Genomic DNA, 18,285 nt, shown 5'->3' with positions numbered 1-18,285 from the left:
TCTATTTCACAGAGATCTTGAATTAATCTATTTTTGTTATTATGTTTGTGTGAATTCAGTCCATCAATCTATGTAAAATATGTAATTTTTATAACAAATTATATTTATATATAATATAAATTATATATACAGTATATACATGCAAATATTTCTTAAATATATACATGCATGTGTGTGTATTTATATAATATTGCTAATATTGTGTTGGTCCCCCTTTTGCTGCTAAAACAGCCCTGACCCGTCAAGGCATGGCCTCCATGGATCGGACTTGTTTGTTCAGCACATCCCACAGATGCTCGATTGGATTAAGATCTGAGGAATTTGGAGGCCAAGTCAATACCTCAAACTCGTTGTTGTTCTCCTCAAACCGTTCCTGAACCATTTTTGCTTTGTGGCAGGGCACATTATCCTCCTGAAAGAGGCTACAGCCACCAGGGAATACAGTTTCCATGAAAGGGTGTATATGGTCTCCAGCAAGGCTTAGGTAGGCGGCACCTGTCAAAGTAACATCCACATGGATGGCAGGACCCAAGGTTTCCCAGCAGAACATTGCCCAAAGCTGCCTCCGCCGACTTGCCTTCTTCCCATAGTGCATCCTGGTGCCAAGTGTTCCCAAGGTAAGCCAAGCACACGCACCCGGTCATCCACGTGACAAAAGAAAATGTGATTCATCAGACCAGGCCACCTTCATCCATTGCTCTGTGGTCCATTTCGGATGTTCATGTGCCCACTGTTCGCTCCCCACGTGCATCAATGAGCCTTGGCCGCCCATGACCCTGTCGTCGGTTCACCACTGTTCCTTCCTTGGAGCACTTTTGATAGATACTGACCACTGCAGACCGGGAACACCCCACAAGAGCTGCAGTTTTGGAGATGCTCTGACCCAGTTGTCTAGCCATCACAATTTGGCCCTTGTCAAACTCGCTCAAATCCTTACGCTTATCCATTTTTCCTGCTTCTAACACATCAACTTTGAGGACAAAATGTTAACTTGCCGCCTAATATATCCCACCCACTAACAGGTGCCGTGATGAAGAGATAATCAGTGTTATTCACTTCACCTGGTCATAATATATATATATGTATTTATTTATTTATATGGCCTACATATGGTTTCAATTGCTAAGATAATCTGTTTTTAATGCTTAATGCTTTACTACTTTTACTTTTGAATAGAGCAGTCGGATCTGGTGATCTGCCTCATTGAAGTATTCATGTATAGATAACAGAAGAATGTGTCTGGCCTCTTAGCCGTGGTGTGGGGTAAAATTTGCGGGGCAGGGGTCAGGTCTGTAGACCAAACAGACATCTCTTTGTTATGTGTCATGACTGACAGGGAAGACGGCTGTATGATGGGGTGAGTTTGTGAGACAGACAAAGATGTGTGTCTGTACGGTGCTCAGACTCCAGGGGATTGGCTTACTGCTTAGAGACAGGCGGGCGCCCGCAGAGCACAATCCCACCCATGTGATTTCACAGGGTGGCGAGTTGGCTCGGGATAATCGCACCCTATAGTGTGGAGATTTGAGGATCATGTCTGTGGAATTGGTTTACAAAGCTTAGCTATCGTTAGGAAATGCACACCGAGCCCAGAGTCTTTCAGGTACATCGGCTTATGTTTTCACCTCTCCAGATCACTTCCTTCCTTCCAGACTGGTTTCTTTCTCGACTTCCACCATGCATCTTTAGAGTCTTACAAGTGTTCCTTACAAACAGAAACCAGAGCATTGAATCTTACTATGATCAAAGTTGTTCAAGGAGTGCAGATGTGCTTAAAACCTCTTTAAGTTGTGCTTTAAACCACTTTTGACAAGTCCTCTAAGACATCTAAAGGCATCCTCAATTGATGAAATAACACAAACATTTATTTTATTTTTAATTCTAAAATATGTAAAATTTGAAAACCACCTTGAAAACACAAGTGGTAAAGAGAAAGCCACATGATGAATCAAAGTTCATCACTATTAGCTAATATAGGCCTATAGAAGGTGCATGGTATCATACACACAAATATTAAACACCATCATGGCACAAAAATATTGCAATAAACATTAATTAAACAACATAAGATGTAACATAAAACCCTTTTTTTACTTCTAAAAACTGTACATTTAGCAGTAAAAAAAATAGCATTGCATGAAACGTCACAATAAATTACTATTACAGATTATATATTATTATATTATATGCAGACTCACCCAAATCATATATACAGTACATATATATATACACACAGATAATATAATTATATAAAATAGGCAATAATTCTGAAATCTTTATAAAGATTTGGGTGAGTCTCATTAGCATTACAAATATTAGAAGTTAAATAATTATACAAATAATAGAAGTTAAGTCCATTTAGATAAAATATTTTAAATACATAAAATACATAATACATAAATTGTATAGGGATGCCAAAGTTAACTGTACAACTGCTTTAGAATGATATTTAGTGTAAAAAGTGACGCAGAAATATATTTCAATTAAATTGTAAATGTTTCTTTTTGGGTTTATAGACATGTCATCCCTTTAATATAGAATAAAAATATAGAATAAAAATGCACTGCATTTGCTAATATTTTATTATTTTGCTTTGGCTTCAGATAAATCACAGATCAGAAAAACCTAAGAAGAAGCAGTTATTTCAACAGAAATACATCAAATGTGAAGTATCACGCAGGGAATTCTGGGAATGTCAATTTACTTGTTTTTCACTATAAATCAAACAATGACTTGTTCTTTTTCACTTCCAAAAACTGTAAATTGAACTGTATTTTACTGTAAAATTACATGATTACATTACATTAAATGTAATATATTACAGTTATTCACCGTATATAGTACGGAAACTTTCTGTTAACCAATTAACTGTTTTTCACCGTAGCATTTTTACAGTATTTTACCGTTAAAATCAAGGTCATGTTTTACAGTGTACAATATAAAAGCCAATTATTTAATTTTGTTGCATATTGTCTATAATACCTTAACTTTTCTCACACTATATGAATGGGTCTTTCTTTATACTTTAGCCTACAACATTTAACGGCCATTATATTTTAAGATAGGGGTCGTCGGCATCAAAATGTTTGAAACCCCCTGACTGTACAGCAAGTGTGTGTGTGTGTGTGTGTGTGTGTGTGTGTGTGTGTGTGTGTGTGTGTGTGTGTGTGTGTGTGTGTGTGTGTGTGTGTGTGTGTGTGTGTGTGTGTGTGTGTGTGTGTGTGTGTGTGTGTGTGTGTGTGTGTGTGTGTGTGTGTGTGTGTGTGTGTGTGTGTGTGTGTGTGTGTGTGTGTGTGTGTGTGTGTGTGTGTGTGTGTGTGTGTGTGTGTGTGTGTGTGTGTGTGTGTGTGTGTGTGAGTGTGTGTGGTCTCACCAGCAGGTTTCAGTGGACACCTTCTCTTCCAGCCTCAGGGAATCACGTGAATAAGCACATGCTCAAAAGTTTCAGATTTATATCTCAGCTGTATGTTTTGCAGGCTACATAGTGTGATCGACGGGTGTAGAAATCGTTAGTCACGCCTGTCAAAGGGAGGATGTTATTTATTACACAAATTAAAGTAAAATAGTATCAACTTACAGCAGCCTTTGGGCATCTCTTCACCTGTCTATTTGTTTTCCTCTAACTCTTTCTCTCCTCACTTCCGCCTCTCGTTCCCCTGCAGACTAATTACACGATTACTCAGCAGACATATCAATATTATAGTTATCTTTTGCATCAGAGATTGTAGTTTGCCAACAGTTTTCCAGTAAGGTTATTGTGAAGCATGCCCGAAGTCGCCTGTGTTCACCGCAATCGCCTGTGTGTGTGTGTGTGTGTGTGAGAGATTGGTGAAACAGCATTGTGTCCTCATAAAGCTCTCTTTGTTTGATGAAGAAGAGGCTCCAGAAACCTGTCTTGAGAGGCGTCTTCACACATCTGTGTGTTCCTCTCTTTATATCAGGTGATATTGAGAGGTGAGGTGAAGTTCACCATGTATAATGAGATATCATGTGAAACTACAAATTGAGTGCTGCTACAGTAAGCATATAGGGTCCCACTTTATACTACATCAAAATAAATAATTAATAATAATAAAAAAAAACAATAATAGTTCTTAGGTACAATGCACTTATTGTTTTTCTCTTACTGCATTATTTGAGATTATTATAGTGTTAAAGGTACAAAGGGTACTTTTTTTGTTCAAAATAACCAACATTTTGTCAGTACATCTTCAATCCTTCTTCCAAAAAGTGTTTTTGTCTTACCCTGATATACAATGCCTATTATAAGTGTTTATATTTTAGACCTGAAGGGGATGGTTGTGTTTTTGATGGGAAATTGTGAACATCACTCGTCATATCTGTGAATAGACAAAAGTTGCTCCGACTACTTTGATGCCTGCATGCATCATACATTAGTTGTCTCAACAAGATGGAACGTCTTCAGCTAGTCACCTTAAGATCCTTTCTAAACACGGGTGACGTGAACCATATTCATCCGCACAGTCACACAGAGCCAAAGCACAACGAAAACAATATTTGGCAAAATCCATCCAGGGCCAGAAGGTAATGGCCCCATCATACGCCCATGTTTTTTGCTAGTTTCAGCCTAACGCAGTTATCATTTACACGTCCAGCGCCATGTTGTTTAAATTGCAAATGCATTTGCGCCCATCTGTTCGCCCATGGGAGTGCTAGTCTGAAAACAAAATGGCACATTGCTATTTTGAGGCAACTGAAAACGACTGCGCCATCGACCAACAAAAAGTATTTTTTGTGTTAAAGGGCACGTTAGTAATATGCGCCTATAGGCAGGTGCACAACGCTCGTACAATCTGCTTATTACACACACACGGACTCGCAGCAGCACACAAACAGGCCAAATATTAAAAATAAAAAGATTCCTCTCTAGAGAATCGTTCAGTCTTTCCACTCGCAAATTCCGCCATGTAAATAGCGAATCCGCCATGGTGCAAGCACAACTGGCTTTTAAAGGGAATGGGAGATGAGACTCTGATTGGTTTTTTGCCTGTTACACCAAAACACACCTATTACGAGACTAGATACAACCCTTTTGGACCATGCACCTGGCACGCCGGCCGTTTTTTCCGTTGTTAAACTAGCAAAAGTGGATTCAGACACGCCCTATAGTGCACCTGCGCCATGCGCTTCAGACCATGTGCTCAGACCGTTAAAAGTTACATATCGTGTTCCTTAAAGGAAATGTATGTAAGATTGTGGCCAAAACTGGTACTGTAATCACTTTCAAATTACTGTAGAGCGGTGTATCCCCTCTCCCCCTCCCTCTGACTCGAGGTTGCCAGATAGGCTGCAGGATCCAGCAGGAACGTAGGCTGCTACAAGGAGCTTCCAATGGCAAGTGACGAGTCCTACACAGCAAGTTCTTTGTTTTTTCATTGTCACAACGTTTTTCTGATTCATAACGAGGTCTTTTAGGTTTCGTAAAGTTTTATTTTTTATCCAAAAAGTTTGTAGCTGCAGCTGTGGTAACTAGAGCTGGCAACCCGGATGCCGAAACACTACTGACTTCGTGATTAGTAGATAGGAGGAGGGTGGCGCTTCAGGCCAAAACACAACTTGTCAACATCAACATCAGTTGAGGGCTGCAACTTCACTTTTAAAATGACAATATCCTGGCCGGACAACTGTTGTCAATGATATAAATATTTGAAATTTACATGATTTCTTAATGTCTAGTGACATATCAGGGCGATTTTATAATTAATTGAAATACATTTCTTACCTACAGTTCCTTTAAATATTTTTTATCTGTTTTTATTTTTAGATTTTCCTTTTAGATTATAATTTTAGTTAAAGTTTTAGTCATTTTGTTGTGTGTTTTTGTCATTTTAAAATGTCTATATAGTTTTTATTACGTTTTATTTTAGTTTTAGATATTTTAGTACCTCAAATTAAAATGAAAAAAGTTTGCTTTAGCAACTAGCTGAAATAAAATAAGTTAATGTTCTTATTTCAGTTAACATTTAGTTTCTTTCAAGTAATAAAAATGTACTTTTATGGTTTTAGTTTTTCATTTTAGTTAACTATAATAACCCTGTAAACCTGAATAAGTTGGCAAAACTCAAAACACTGAGGCAATTAGTTGCTTCTTTTTTTTTGTATTGTAATCTCAGAATTTTAGTAGTGGAAACTTGACTTTTACTAGCTAATTCAATAAATGCCTGCACCTTGCTAATTGGTTACACAAGGCTTTGGTAGCATTAGCACAGCACTTGCTGAATGAGAACAGCAATATAATACATTTAACATATATCTGTTCTCAAACTAAGCTCATCCACTCGACACCATGATGGAAACCCTACAACAACAAAAATAAAAATAACAAAAACTCTTCTAAATTAGCATAACAAAACATTAAACAATACTAAACGTTAATTTTAATGTTAATCTTGCATAAAAAACATAATAGCTGTGTCCCAAATGACGCAATATGCACTTAGAACTTATGCACTATGTACTCAACCATGTAGTGTATGAACTTTACATGGTTATTTTGTCATTCAACATCGGAATCTGGTAGTGCCTCCCCCTCCACTACGCAATTAAAGCTGCAACAGTTGAGTGCATGAAGTGTCCAACATTCCACACTTCGGGTTTTTCTGTTAATTTAGTGCATCATCCAGGTGAATAAAGTGCACTTTTTCTTTTTGGAATTTTCAGTGTGAACACACTAACACTATTTATACTTTAAAACGTTTTAGAATAGTGCATAAGTATGCGAATTGGGACACACCTAGAGTAACACTTACTTTTGGCATTTACTGTCCCTTTTGAGTGTCATGGCAAAGCATGTTGGGAAATAGAAATCCCAGCCCAGTTTTGTTTTAATTTAAGTTAGTCTAAATGAAAAGAAACAAGTTCATAAAACTCAAAACACTGAAACAATTCAGATTACTCAACTCAGAAGAAAAGGAAAGTTCTAAATACTCATTCTCATATAATTTGTTTAATTTGAGTTGGCTCTACTCAAACCAATTTATTATTTTGAGCGTTAGGGTTTATGCAAAACTCATTTGCTGCTATTGAGGAGGGATGCAGGTAAGGTTAGGGACAGGGTTGGTGGTATGGTTGGGTTTAAGGGTGGGTTAAGGTGTAGGTCAACAGAAATTAGTTACAGCTGTGATTACATACAGGTCTTTTTTTAAATAGTCCAATGTAAAAACATGTATAAATTAGTGCATTGTATCAAATGATTCATTTACACAGGCCTTGTAGACATTTTAAGATTTCATTATACCACTCAAAGAAAATTAAATTGGGTGTAATATTAAAATCACCTAATTTAAATGTAGTCAAGAAAAAAATGATTTTTAAAATAGATTTGTTAAATGGCAAAGACTCATTAATGGCTCAGACGAGGGCATGTAAGGCCTGCTGAGATCGGTCATTCAGCGGAGGTGAAACTCAGAACTGGTTTCCTTAGTTCAAGGGCAACACTTTTCATCTAGCTCACTCAATTACCACAGCTTGTACAAATGTGAAAAACCACTTGTGTCTATTTGAAGTGGTGTAATCTGATGAAAGTGATTTTTATTTCCAGCGTGCTGTGGTTGAATTCTCTCTTTCTCTCTGAATTTCTTCTATCATCTCTTTTTATCTCTCCCCTCCTCAGCCATTTGAAAAAGGAGATCCACTTCATTACTGAGCTGAGGCTGTGATCGCACTCTAGAGACCCTCAGACATTTCATGTGTGTGTGTGTGTGTGTGTGTGTGTGTGTGTGTGTGTGTGTGTGTGTGTGTGTGTACAGGTTTGGCTACTTGTGAGGGCCAAATGTCCTCACTTATATAGTGAAATATTATGACAACTGACTAGTGAGGACATTTAACTGGTCCTTACTAGTTAAAAAGTCTTATAAAACCGGTTAAAACAAGTGTTATGCACATGTTTCTGTAATAGTTTAGGGTTAGGAGTTATAGGCCATGGAAAATATAATTAACCTGATATAAAATCAAAGAAAGTATTGATATTGAATGTCCTTGTGGTAAAACAAACGTGTGTGTGTGTGTGTGTGTGTAGTCCAGGTAAACCCTTGTTATTGGGGCAAAATGTCCCCACAAAGATGGCAATATCAGAATTCCTTGTTCTTGTGGGGACATTTTTTTGGTATAACAGCTTATAAATCATACTAAATTATGTTTTTTGAACATTATCCCCCAGTTTCACAGACAAGGCTTAAGCTAGTCCTAGACTAAAATGCATTTTTGAGTTGTGTTAACTGAAAGAAACTTGCACTGATGTATCTTAAAATATGTCAGTGCCATTGTTTTGTCTTAAGATACACACCGGAAATGTTTTTTTTTAGGGCACATTTATAAAAGTGACTTAAATGTACTAATTGAACTAATGCCTAATCCTATTTTAGCCTAAGTCCTGTTTGTGAAACCGGGCCATAAAAATGCAGAACGTTTTCTGTGATGGGTATAGGTTTCGGGGTATAGGGTTAGTGTAGGGCGATAGAAGATGCAGATTGTACAGTATAAAAATCATAATATCTATGAAAAGTCCCCATAAAACATGAAAACATCATGTGTGAGAGATGGGAGAAAGATGTACAAAGCACTGTACAGTATTCTTTTTTTCCTTCGGATAGCCAATCAGATATTTATCGGCATATTGTTTAATTCACACACTAAATTCTAGAGAATCTAGAGCATTACAACAAATTGTAATGGTTTATGAAATGGTTTAATTTCATAAACCATTACAATTGTTGTAATGCTCTAAATTCTCTAAATTCCCTGCATTGTTGAATAAATTAATCTACTCCATTCATTCATAAGATGAGGTTTAAGCATATGAACTCCCAGACTCCAGCTTTGTATTGTACAATACATGGGCTTTTATTAGTTCTAACCTTTATAAATCAGGAATATCAAAGTGCAGTACAAAATAAAAAATATAAAAAATATTAAATAAACATAGTTTCACATATTTTTGGAGGTTGCTGTTAATTGGAAGTAAAAATAAGCAAAAAAATAAAGGATATTTTTAGATACACGTTTTGGATATATGAAAAGTTGGTAAGACTTTACAATAAGGTTGCACTTGTTAACTAACATGAACTAACAATAACAATGAACTAGCAATATTTTGACAGTATTTATTAACCTTTGTTAGTGTTATATAATGTTCATGTTCGTTCATGTAACTTCACAGTGCATTAATGTTAGCAGATACAATTTTTGATCTTAAAAATATTAGATATGAAGTAAATGTTGACATTAACATTAGGCTGACTAAGATTAATAAATGCTGTAGAAGTATTGCTCATTGTTACCGATACATTTGACTATTGTTAACAAATGTTAAAAAACCTTATTGTAAATTGTTACCAAAAAACCTGTCTGCAAATTTGAAATTGCAGTAGATTACTTTCATAAAACAATTAATAAACAGTTAATTGCACGAACAAAAAAGGTCTGTTCCTCCAAAACATTTATTTATTTACATGTTTGGGGGTCAAAATTACAGGCCAAGACCTGTAGGCTTCTTAGACAAATATCTACAGTATTAAGATTATGTGAGTGAATGTAAATGCTGAACAACATGAAAGACATCTTATGAAAAAGCACCCGACAGAATCATGCAGTTAATATTTTCTTTTTTGTATCCTATGCAAACTTATCCAACTACTCCGCGCGCAGCAGCCATCAAACAGACAGCATAAAAAAAGACATACAGTATGTGGTCTCTTTTGTTTCCCTCGGCTATTTCCCTTTTTAAGAAGTGCATTGAGTTTCAGATCGGCATGTTTAGTTCAGCCGTCATGTGCCTAAAAATGCATTGCGTAACTAGTTAATTGGGTAACTAGACTGTAAACAACTGGAAATTACAAAAGCAAAATTGTTTGGCTACAGATATTTGGCCTCACGTGAAATTAAATAATTGGTTAAAAAAAAAAAAAAAAAAAACTGCTTGTTCATATAATAAATCATTCAGTGCATGGAACTGGCTGTGTTAAAATGAGGAAAATAACTAGGAATGTCTGAACATAGTCCCCCAATGTATTCAGAAGAAGGAGATGGCTTTCCAGGGAAAAGCTGTCCAGAGGGAGATGTTTTGGAGAGGTAAGATTCCTCCTGCGACCAGGGTGACAGTCCCGCTGTGTGAGGCACCTGGTGAGAGTAAAAGTAACTGGACTGATTGGAAAGTAAATTAAAAGAGCGGGGAGAAGAGAGAGGCAGAGGCACAGAGGCAGACGCGGTGAAAGAGGAGGTGGAGGTCATCTGTTCACAGCCCATTCCATAATAAGTTGCCTCTTGGGCGGACGGGAGGAGCAGTCTTTCCGCAGCGGGACCGACCGAGCTGAAGTGGCGCGAGCTCTGGGACAAAACCGACGCGGCGTAGTTGTTGTGGTGAGCCGCGGAGTTCGGGTGACGGTGCTGGAGGGTCATGAACGGCGGGACGGGCCAGTAAAACGAGCCCGCGAACGCCAATCCTGCGGCGGTGGTCGCGGCGGAGGATAGCCGTGCGCCTCTCTTCATGGCCAGCTTGGCGCGTGACGCCGCTGTAGACCGGCGCCTCAGCTTTCCAGTGGTTCCGCCGATGAACACGTCATCGCTGGACGGGTCCAGCATCCAGTAGTTGCCTTTTCCCGGGTCATCGTAGTGGCGTGGTACCTTGACGAAGCACTTGTTGAGGCTCAGGTTGTGTCGGATGGAGTTCTGCCAACCCTGCCTGTTTTCTCGGTAGTACGGGAAGTTGCCCATGATGAACTCATAGATGCCGTTGAGAGTGAGCCGTCGCTCCGGGCTCTGGCGGATAGCCATCATGATAAGCGCGTTATAACTAAACGGAGGCTTATCTGGTTTACTCTTCTTCTCTTGTGACTGTCCATCTGTTCCTTCACACTTGGGCTCTCCAACTCCCCCAGACTCTTTTTTATCCGGTCTGTTCGCTTCGTTCCGCTTTGGAATCGTCTTCTCTTTTCCGTCAGTTGACTGATGGTGCTGGGGGCGCGCGGGTGGCTTCGCGGCACGAGAGCGCGGTGCTTCCGGCGCGGCGCTCGAGTCGCTCCTCGCGCGCTCGTGTCGGAGCAATAAGCTGCTGATGCTGAATGACGACTTGTGGAAAAAACTAACAGGGGTTTTCAGTTCCTCCATGTTTGACAATACAAACACGCTCCTAAAGGTGTCCAACAGGACTTAAACGTTTAGAAAAAAACACAGAGAGTGCCCGCTCATTCTTCAAAAACGCCTGAGGACAAACAGAAAGATCTGATAAGTTTCCGGCTCAGCCAATCTCTCTGACTGATCAATGAACTCGAAGGCTCAATTATAACACTTCGAAAGCCGGTGAAACTCAAGCCTCTCACCTGAGACCGCCCTTCTGTTTACACATTCATCTGACTGAATGCCTGTCAGAAGCGAGCGAGGCAAAACGACGTTATGCTAAGGAGTTCAGATATACGACAACACTTGGAGATGTGAGTAAACAAACAGCTTAGGATAGACATGAACCCTAATCTCTGGAGGATGAACCCATAGAGGAGCGTGTCCTTAACGGACCGTGCAGAAAATACAGTCAACGAGTAAGGACGAAAAACTTTAACGTCTGTAACGCAGTGCTTTTTTTCGCTATGTGCTTCAAACTTTGACAATAACATTCCCATAGGCTATTTGTCTGCTTCAAATTAACGTTGTTTTGAAAATCTACTTATTCGTAAACTGTAAATTAATGTCAAGTCGGCCTGGTTACAATCATCGGAGCGAGTTAGACCAGGGGTTTTCAATCCTTTGGATGCCAGGGACCCTCAAATATGACCATTCCTATGTGAGGGACCCCATTCTAAAATGTATAAGGCATCTGTCTTTTATAAACACTAAATTTATACACACACAAACAAATACAATTAGTTTCAGTTACATTATTATATATTTTGTTCTACTCAATGTAATATTATATGAATTATTTATTTATATCTTATTTATTTAATTTTAATGTATGTTTTATTTATTTATATTAATACATTTTTAATCTAACTAATATTTGTTATGTTTTAATCACATTTATTTATTTAGATCTAATTTGTGGCTTTATCATTTATTTTAATCTAATTATTATTATTATTATTATTTTACAGTTTTTTTTTCTAGACTTTTCCACTGTCACTCCCTTGCGGCCCCCTGTGGGTCCCCGGACCCCAGTTTGAAAACCCCTGAGTTAGACAACATTAGAAAACATGGGCTTTTTAAAACTATATATCAAATTAAACAAGAGAAACTGCCTATTCATATGGTACCAGTTCATGCATTGCAAATTTAGGTCACACTTTATATTAAATTTACTCAAACACCTTCAACATTTTCTCACATTATCACAGTTTATTCGCTATAGTTTAAAAAATGGTAATAAAATATGACTAGAACTCAGAGTTAAACTGTGTCAGAATTTTTTTTTTTTAATAATGTCAGATAACTGATAGATAAGGTATGTAATGGATTACAATCAACCAATCAGCTGTCAAATTTTTGGTACACAATTACATAATACCAATTTAGGTTAACCAATTACCAATGTTCAGTCTGTGGTGTAAAAGGTCACATTAGCGGTTAAAGAAAAAACACTTAATCAAAACATAGTCAGGTCAAAGTATTTTGGTCCCAATTTTTTTTTATCAATTTTACTGGTAGTCCACTGTATGAAGAATTTTTGGGTGTAATATGTCACAGTTTATTTTGCTATCCTCACTTACATAGTGTCCTGCACCCACTAGTACAAAATGATATCTGGAGCTTGCAACTTCTATGAGCAGATGGTCACCCTGTAGCTCATTTCTAATTGGTTAAACTGATAGATGTTTGGCATTGTGCAGACAATAATTACATGCAAGTATGTATTCTAAATATGTAGCATTTCATCAAATAATTAAATTAAGCTAAATGATAGTAGTTAAAGACAATTCATATATAATGGGACCGATTTACAGAAGCTAAATAATACAAACAACAGATAAAGTAAAATAATTAGGTTATGTATTTGTCTAATTATTGTATAATAGGAAGTGCATATAAATTACAAAGACTACACACATAGGCAAACAGTAATAATAAATACAAGTTTAGTGATAAAAACAGACACAAGGACATTCACTCACTGTCCATCATAAGGCATCAAAACATATTAAGCAGACATGTGTTTTGAAGCAGGCTTCAAAAATCGCTTTTGCTATTTTGCAGAATTAAAAATACTAATCAATGCACAAGCTCACAAGTACATTCCACGTGTAAAAACATGTATTAACATAGGCTACAACTGTATTCACATCACATATATATGTTTATACAATTGACCAGAGTACTAAATTATTGCACGTCACAGTACAGTACATTTTAAGTCGCTTTTTTTTGTGCAGAGAAATTAAAACATAATCATGATTTTGCAGATTTCAAGTCTAGTCTCCAAACAAATCATTTTAATCAGTAAAATATCTAATTTAAAAAAAAGTAGTGCTGGGGAAATATTTGCATGTATATACTGTATATATAATTTATCTATATATATATTTTTTTTTTTTAAATGTTACATATTTTTCTTAAATATATACATGCATGCGTGTGTATTTATATATACATAATAATTATACACAGTACACACACATATATCATGTAAACACAAAATGTTATTTTGGATGCGATTAAACACAATACATTTTTCCCCAGCATAAAAAAAACAAAACAAAAAAAAAACACATAAAGCAATGCTAATAGGATTTCTATAGGATTGACCAGACGAATCCTCTTAGAATCAAATAACTTCCTGGACCTTACAGAATTTTCAATTCTTTAAGAATTTCATTATTTTTTTTCAGTAGGATCATGTTTGACTGGACTCTTAATTATGTCCTTCAGAACTTGTTCCAAATTGTGATAGAATTTATATTAATAAATACCGGTATTATAATTAAACCTTCACAAGGTTCCTTGTTGGACGCAGTCGTGGCCCAATGGTTAGAGAGTTGGACTTGTAACCAGAAGGTTGCGAGTTCGAGTCTCAGGTCTGGTAGGGGGAGTGAATAACCAGTGCTCTCCTCCACCCTCAATACCACCACGACTGAGGTGAGACCCGAATCCCCAACTGCTCCCCGGGCTGCCCAATCACCATACTTAGCCACACTTCACAAGGCACACATACACTTCCGCATTTGTGTTTCACACAGTGCTGCACACACCACAAGGAAAAGAAGCCATCAGGGGTTTTGTAATTGTTCTCTTAGTTTCGGTAGCAGGGAGTATAAATGTTCCCCCGGACACTCGGTTTTTGCCACGTCTCTATGTCCCACAAGCACACAATTGGGCCGCACATGACCGTGAAGCACTCCAGTGTGCAGCAGTCTCAGCAGAGCCGACAGCGATGCAGAACTGGGCAATTCATCTACAGACAAATAGACAATACAACAAATCTTCTTTATGATTTCTGAACATTCAGTACTTCATTATTATGAAAATCTTATGCATGTTGATTTCTCTTTCCATTTACAAACCCACTAAGTATCCCAAAAGAACAATAAATTATATAGTGTAAGCACCACAAAAGACAATAAACATTAGATGAAAATGAATGGAGGTAGTCGTGTTCTCACCGTTGAAGTTGCCCATGAAGGCGATGCCAACAGAATATAAGTTATGTTCCTTTGCATGGGCCCCTACAATCCCCCATCCCCGCCCTTCATACACCACCCCATCTCCAGAGATCAGAAAGCTTGAGGAAGACAGAGAGAGTTGATGTTTAATGTATAGACTAGAGCCAGTCCTGTAATGTCAGCAGAATTTAAACAGGACAAAACATGCCTTTTTATAAAAAGATGAAAATATATTATTATATAAAAAAACACGACAGTCATAAGGGTCTACAGGGCACCTATTTGTATTATGGTTTTCTTGTCACATGACCAAAAAATGGCTTCCTCTGTGTTAGTTACACCTCCCTGGCTTTGTTTTGGTGAAAATAGTTCACATTCTCAGAACTTTGGCTACCGTTCTGGCAAGGTTCTCTCAAAGTTATGATCAACGATCTTCTAGTAACATTAACAGAACGTTTGTTCAAAGTTATAGTCTTTAATAGCCTAATGTAGGCACAAAAACATTATTTACATCGTTCGTGGAACTTGTTTGTTTAAATGGATGTTTTTTAAATGTTACTTTAAGAATTTTAAAAGAACATTCAAACGTAACATTACCATAATGTTTGCAAAATGACCGTTCGTAGGCTATAAAACGTTTTTAAAACAATAACAAATCTGGATGTTTTGAACATTCAGAAATAACGTTTTCATAACTTATTGTGAACGTTGGCAAAATTTTCTTGGAATATATTTTTGTTAGCTGAGTGGGCAGTGACACCACGAAGATATTTTTTGGGTTTCACTTTATTTTACAGTATGTAAGAATAAGGTAACTACATGGGTTAGGTTTAGGGTTTAGTAGTTATTACCCAGTTATTACTATAATAAGAAGTGAATGTAGGTAGTGCATGGGCCACTTTTTGTTAAACATGTAATTTAGATACCTATATGTTTTTGAACTTTAAGGTCCAGCTATAATATTTCACTTTGAATACAGTTGATATAATGTGTTATTCGCAAGGTATATATCAATAAACATTTCTTTTCAGGTAAAGTGGGCCAGCTGGTCTGGTAAAGTGGGCCATCCCTGATTTATCAAAAATCATCTTGTATCTTAATTTAAAGCACATGATTTATTAACACATATCAAACATATTCAACAACGTATTTAACGAAACCAAAAGCATATAGCCTAAGCTTTGAGTAAAATCAATCAGTTCACTCAATGCATGTGTTGTGTTGACTCTAAATTGGATAAAATCTGAATATCAGAATATTTATAAATCAGAATAACGGTGAAAATTAACTCTACGACATATTAAAAATGGGACTTTTACACATGCAACAATAAAAAGGCTAACAAAAATTCAATAAGAGGAACACTCAAGAGGAACAACATTTTATCATATTGTAAAACTTTTTTAACACTTTAAATGAACTTCAATTGTGTCCATATTTTTAAGCTTTATATTCTGCATCTACATTTTGCTCCTCTCATTTTTTCTTCACTACACAAATGGAACTTAACGCCTTGTCATATTTTCTGCTCTTTCTTTCCTTTCTCCCATCTCTGACTTGAATTTCCTTATGGCACACTCATTTCTGTTTTCTAAAAGAGTAGATTAAACATGTCAACTAATAAATAACCAGTGAATGTCAGTTTATTTAATTGAGTATAATTACTGAAGGTTAAAGGTCGCCTACTTTACCTGAATTCCACTGGCCCACTTTATCTAACACATTCAGCCAAAGTGGGCGAGCCATGTTTAAACACCTTACAAGAAAACGTACAAATTCTTAAACATTATATTCCATGTTAACTGTAGTAACAAACAAAACAGGAACTGTCGCAATAATATTTGTTTACATTTAGTGAGAAACCTTATATGTTAAAAAATAATATAGTCACCTTGAGGGTGTTCTCCTTTGAGGTGTGGCCACACCCACCAGTGTCATATTAGCCTACGTCAACCAAAACTATTTTATAATTGAAATAAATAGTGTCTCATTAATTAAAGACCATTGCCATGCTCTGAAAGTGTAAACCGAATGAGCACTTAAATGGCCCACTTTACCTGCATTCACCCCTACAAGTGCTACACATTTTTTAAAAACGTAGCCTAATAATCATAAAAAACGTTCTAAAAGTTTTCTTTTTTTGTTTGTTAAGTCGCATTTAAATAGTCAGACCTAGACAAAAAGAGTAGGCTACGTCATTGATCCATAAACCATGCTAAAATATTTATTCACTCTAGAAACTGCTGGGTTGCTTTAATCCAAATTTGGGTCAAATATGGACAAACCAACCTTTGGGTTAAAAATATAATGTAAAAATGTTACCCAATGGTTGGGTTTGTCCATATTTGACCCAAATTTGTGTTCAAATAACCCAGCATTTATTTAGAGTGTTCATTATAATCCATTGAATTACAATTTGACATCCAAATAAAGTGTATACAAGTAGTTTTGCAAATCAATTACAGACATTTGTATTAATTAAACACGTAATAACGTGTGGGCATATGTTAAATGTAATGTTCTATCTTACTTGTAACCGATATCGTCGAAGCCCCTCTCTTGCATGTGCATGCGCTGGATGTGAGCGAGCTGAGAGACGCTGTCGCGCGGGTGCGCGCAGTACCGGAGCGCTGTGTGGTGAACGATCACAGTCTGCGCGGGACTCTTCATCTCTGTCCTTTCTCGAGGATCCACTGCGTTCCAAGCACGACGACTCACTGCGAAACAACAGTGAGATCAGATCAAAATGCTACAAATGACATAAGTACTGAGCGCGCGAGCGCTTGTGGACGATATTGCCCTCACCGGGGTTCATGTCCACAGTTTGTCCAGGAATGTGTCCGTCCATATCCGCGACAAACTTTTCTTTCAACAGCCGGCGAATGTACATGACTTGCAAACTTGACAAGTTTATTGACAGGGAGGGACAAACGTTACTTCCGCGTATTTTCCTGTCTCGTGCAAAAATTCCGGTCGCGAGTCCTGCAATAACAACATGTGAAGACATTATGCTGCACGGGCTTTTTATAGATCGCTATGGAAATGCCACTGAATGAATGGCGATATATTCTATTGCAAAAATAACAGAAGTAGCAGCTTGGCATGAAAAGAGGCAGTTACGCTTGCATTAACACTTTTAACCATTACACAATCCCTGAGCACAGTGGGAACCTTGTGATTATTCTCTTTGTAATAATAACTTCATTTGTATAACTGTAGCTACCCCAAAAGTGTGGATTCTGTTGTATTAGATTTAAAGGGATAATTCATCCTAAAATGTCACCATTTGCTAACCTTTATGTACTTCTAAATCTGTATGACGTTCTTTCTTCTGTGGAACACAAAGGAAGGTATTTAAAAAAAAAAGGGTGGATAACCAAACAGCTTTGGTTACCATTGACTCCATTGTGTGACTAACAAAAACACCACTACAAAACTGTAAATATGAAAAATGACAAGTGGAAACTCTGGACTTTCTCTGAGCCCAGAGTTTCCGAGTTGGGGGCGAATCAATGAGAAAACTGTGGAAGCAATGCACACATCTGCAGTTAATTTGGATTTATTAAAGGTCCCTACTTTTTTAGTTTTTCATGAACACTTTTTGTTATACTGGTTGAAACTCATCACATCCTGATAGCAATCAACAATAGAAGTGGTCTAAATAAGCTATTCAAAATGTACA

The 18,285-nt window shown here is 37.1% G+C and overlaps 2 protein-coding genes across 2 annotated transcripts; both read right to left on the bottom strand.

The window, feature by feature from the left end:
• Nucleotides 1-8,846: 8,846 nt before the first annotated feature.
• On the bottom strand, nt 8,847-11,124 carry foxg1c (forkhead box G1c; the record flags this gene model as incomplete). The annotated part of the gene is made up of 1 exon (XM_079825418.1): nt 8,847-11,124. One exon carries the CDS (start codon nt 11,122-11,124, stop codon nt 9,958-9,960), a length of 1,167 nt encoding a protein of 388 aa, XP_079681544.1. The 3' UTR covers nt 8,847-9,957.
• A 2,414-nt stretch (nt 11,125-13,538) lies between these two features.
• pglyrp5 (peptidoglycan recognition protein 5) lies at nt 13,539-17,518 on the bottom strand. The gene is made up of 4 exons (XM_079824687.1): nt 17,409-17,518; nt 17,134-17,320; nt 14,604-14,722; nt 13,539-14,395 (listed from the first exon to the last, which is right to left on the bottom strand). The coding sequence occupies exons 1-4, from the start codon at nt 17,491-17,493 to the stop codon at nt 14,211-14,213; spliced, it is 576 nt and encodes a 191-aa protein (XP_079680813.1). The 5' UTR covers nt 17,494-17,518; the 3' UTR covers nt 13,539-14,210.
• Nucleotides 17,519-18,285: the final 767 nt, after the last annotated feature.

Source organism: Gobio gobio, assembly GCF_949357685.1.
Source record: "Gobio gobio genome assembly, chromosome: 9".
NCBI lineage: Eukaryota > Metazoa > Chordata > Actinopteri > Cypriniformes > Gobionidae > Gobio > Gobio gobio.
This window is presented reverse-complemented; position numbering and strand designations above follow the sequence as displayed.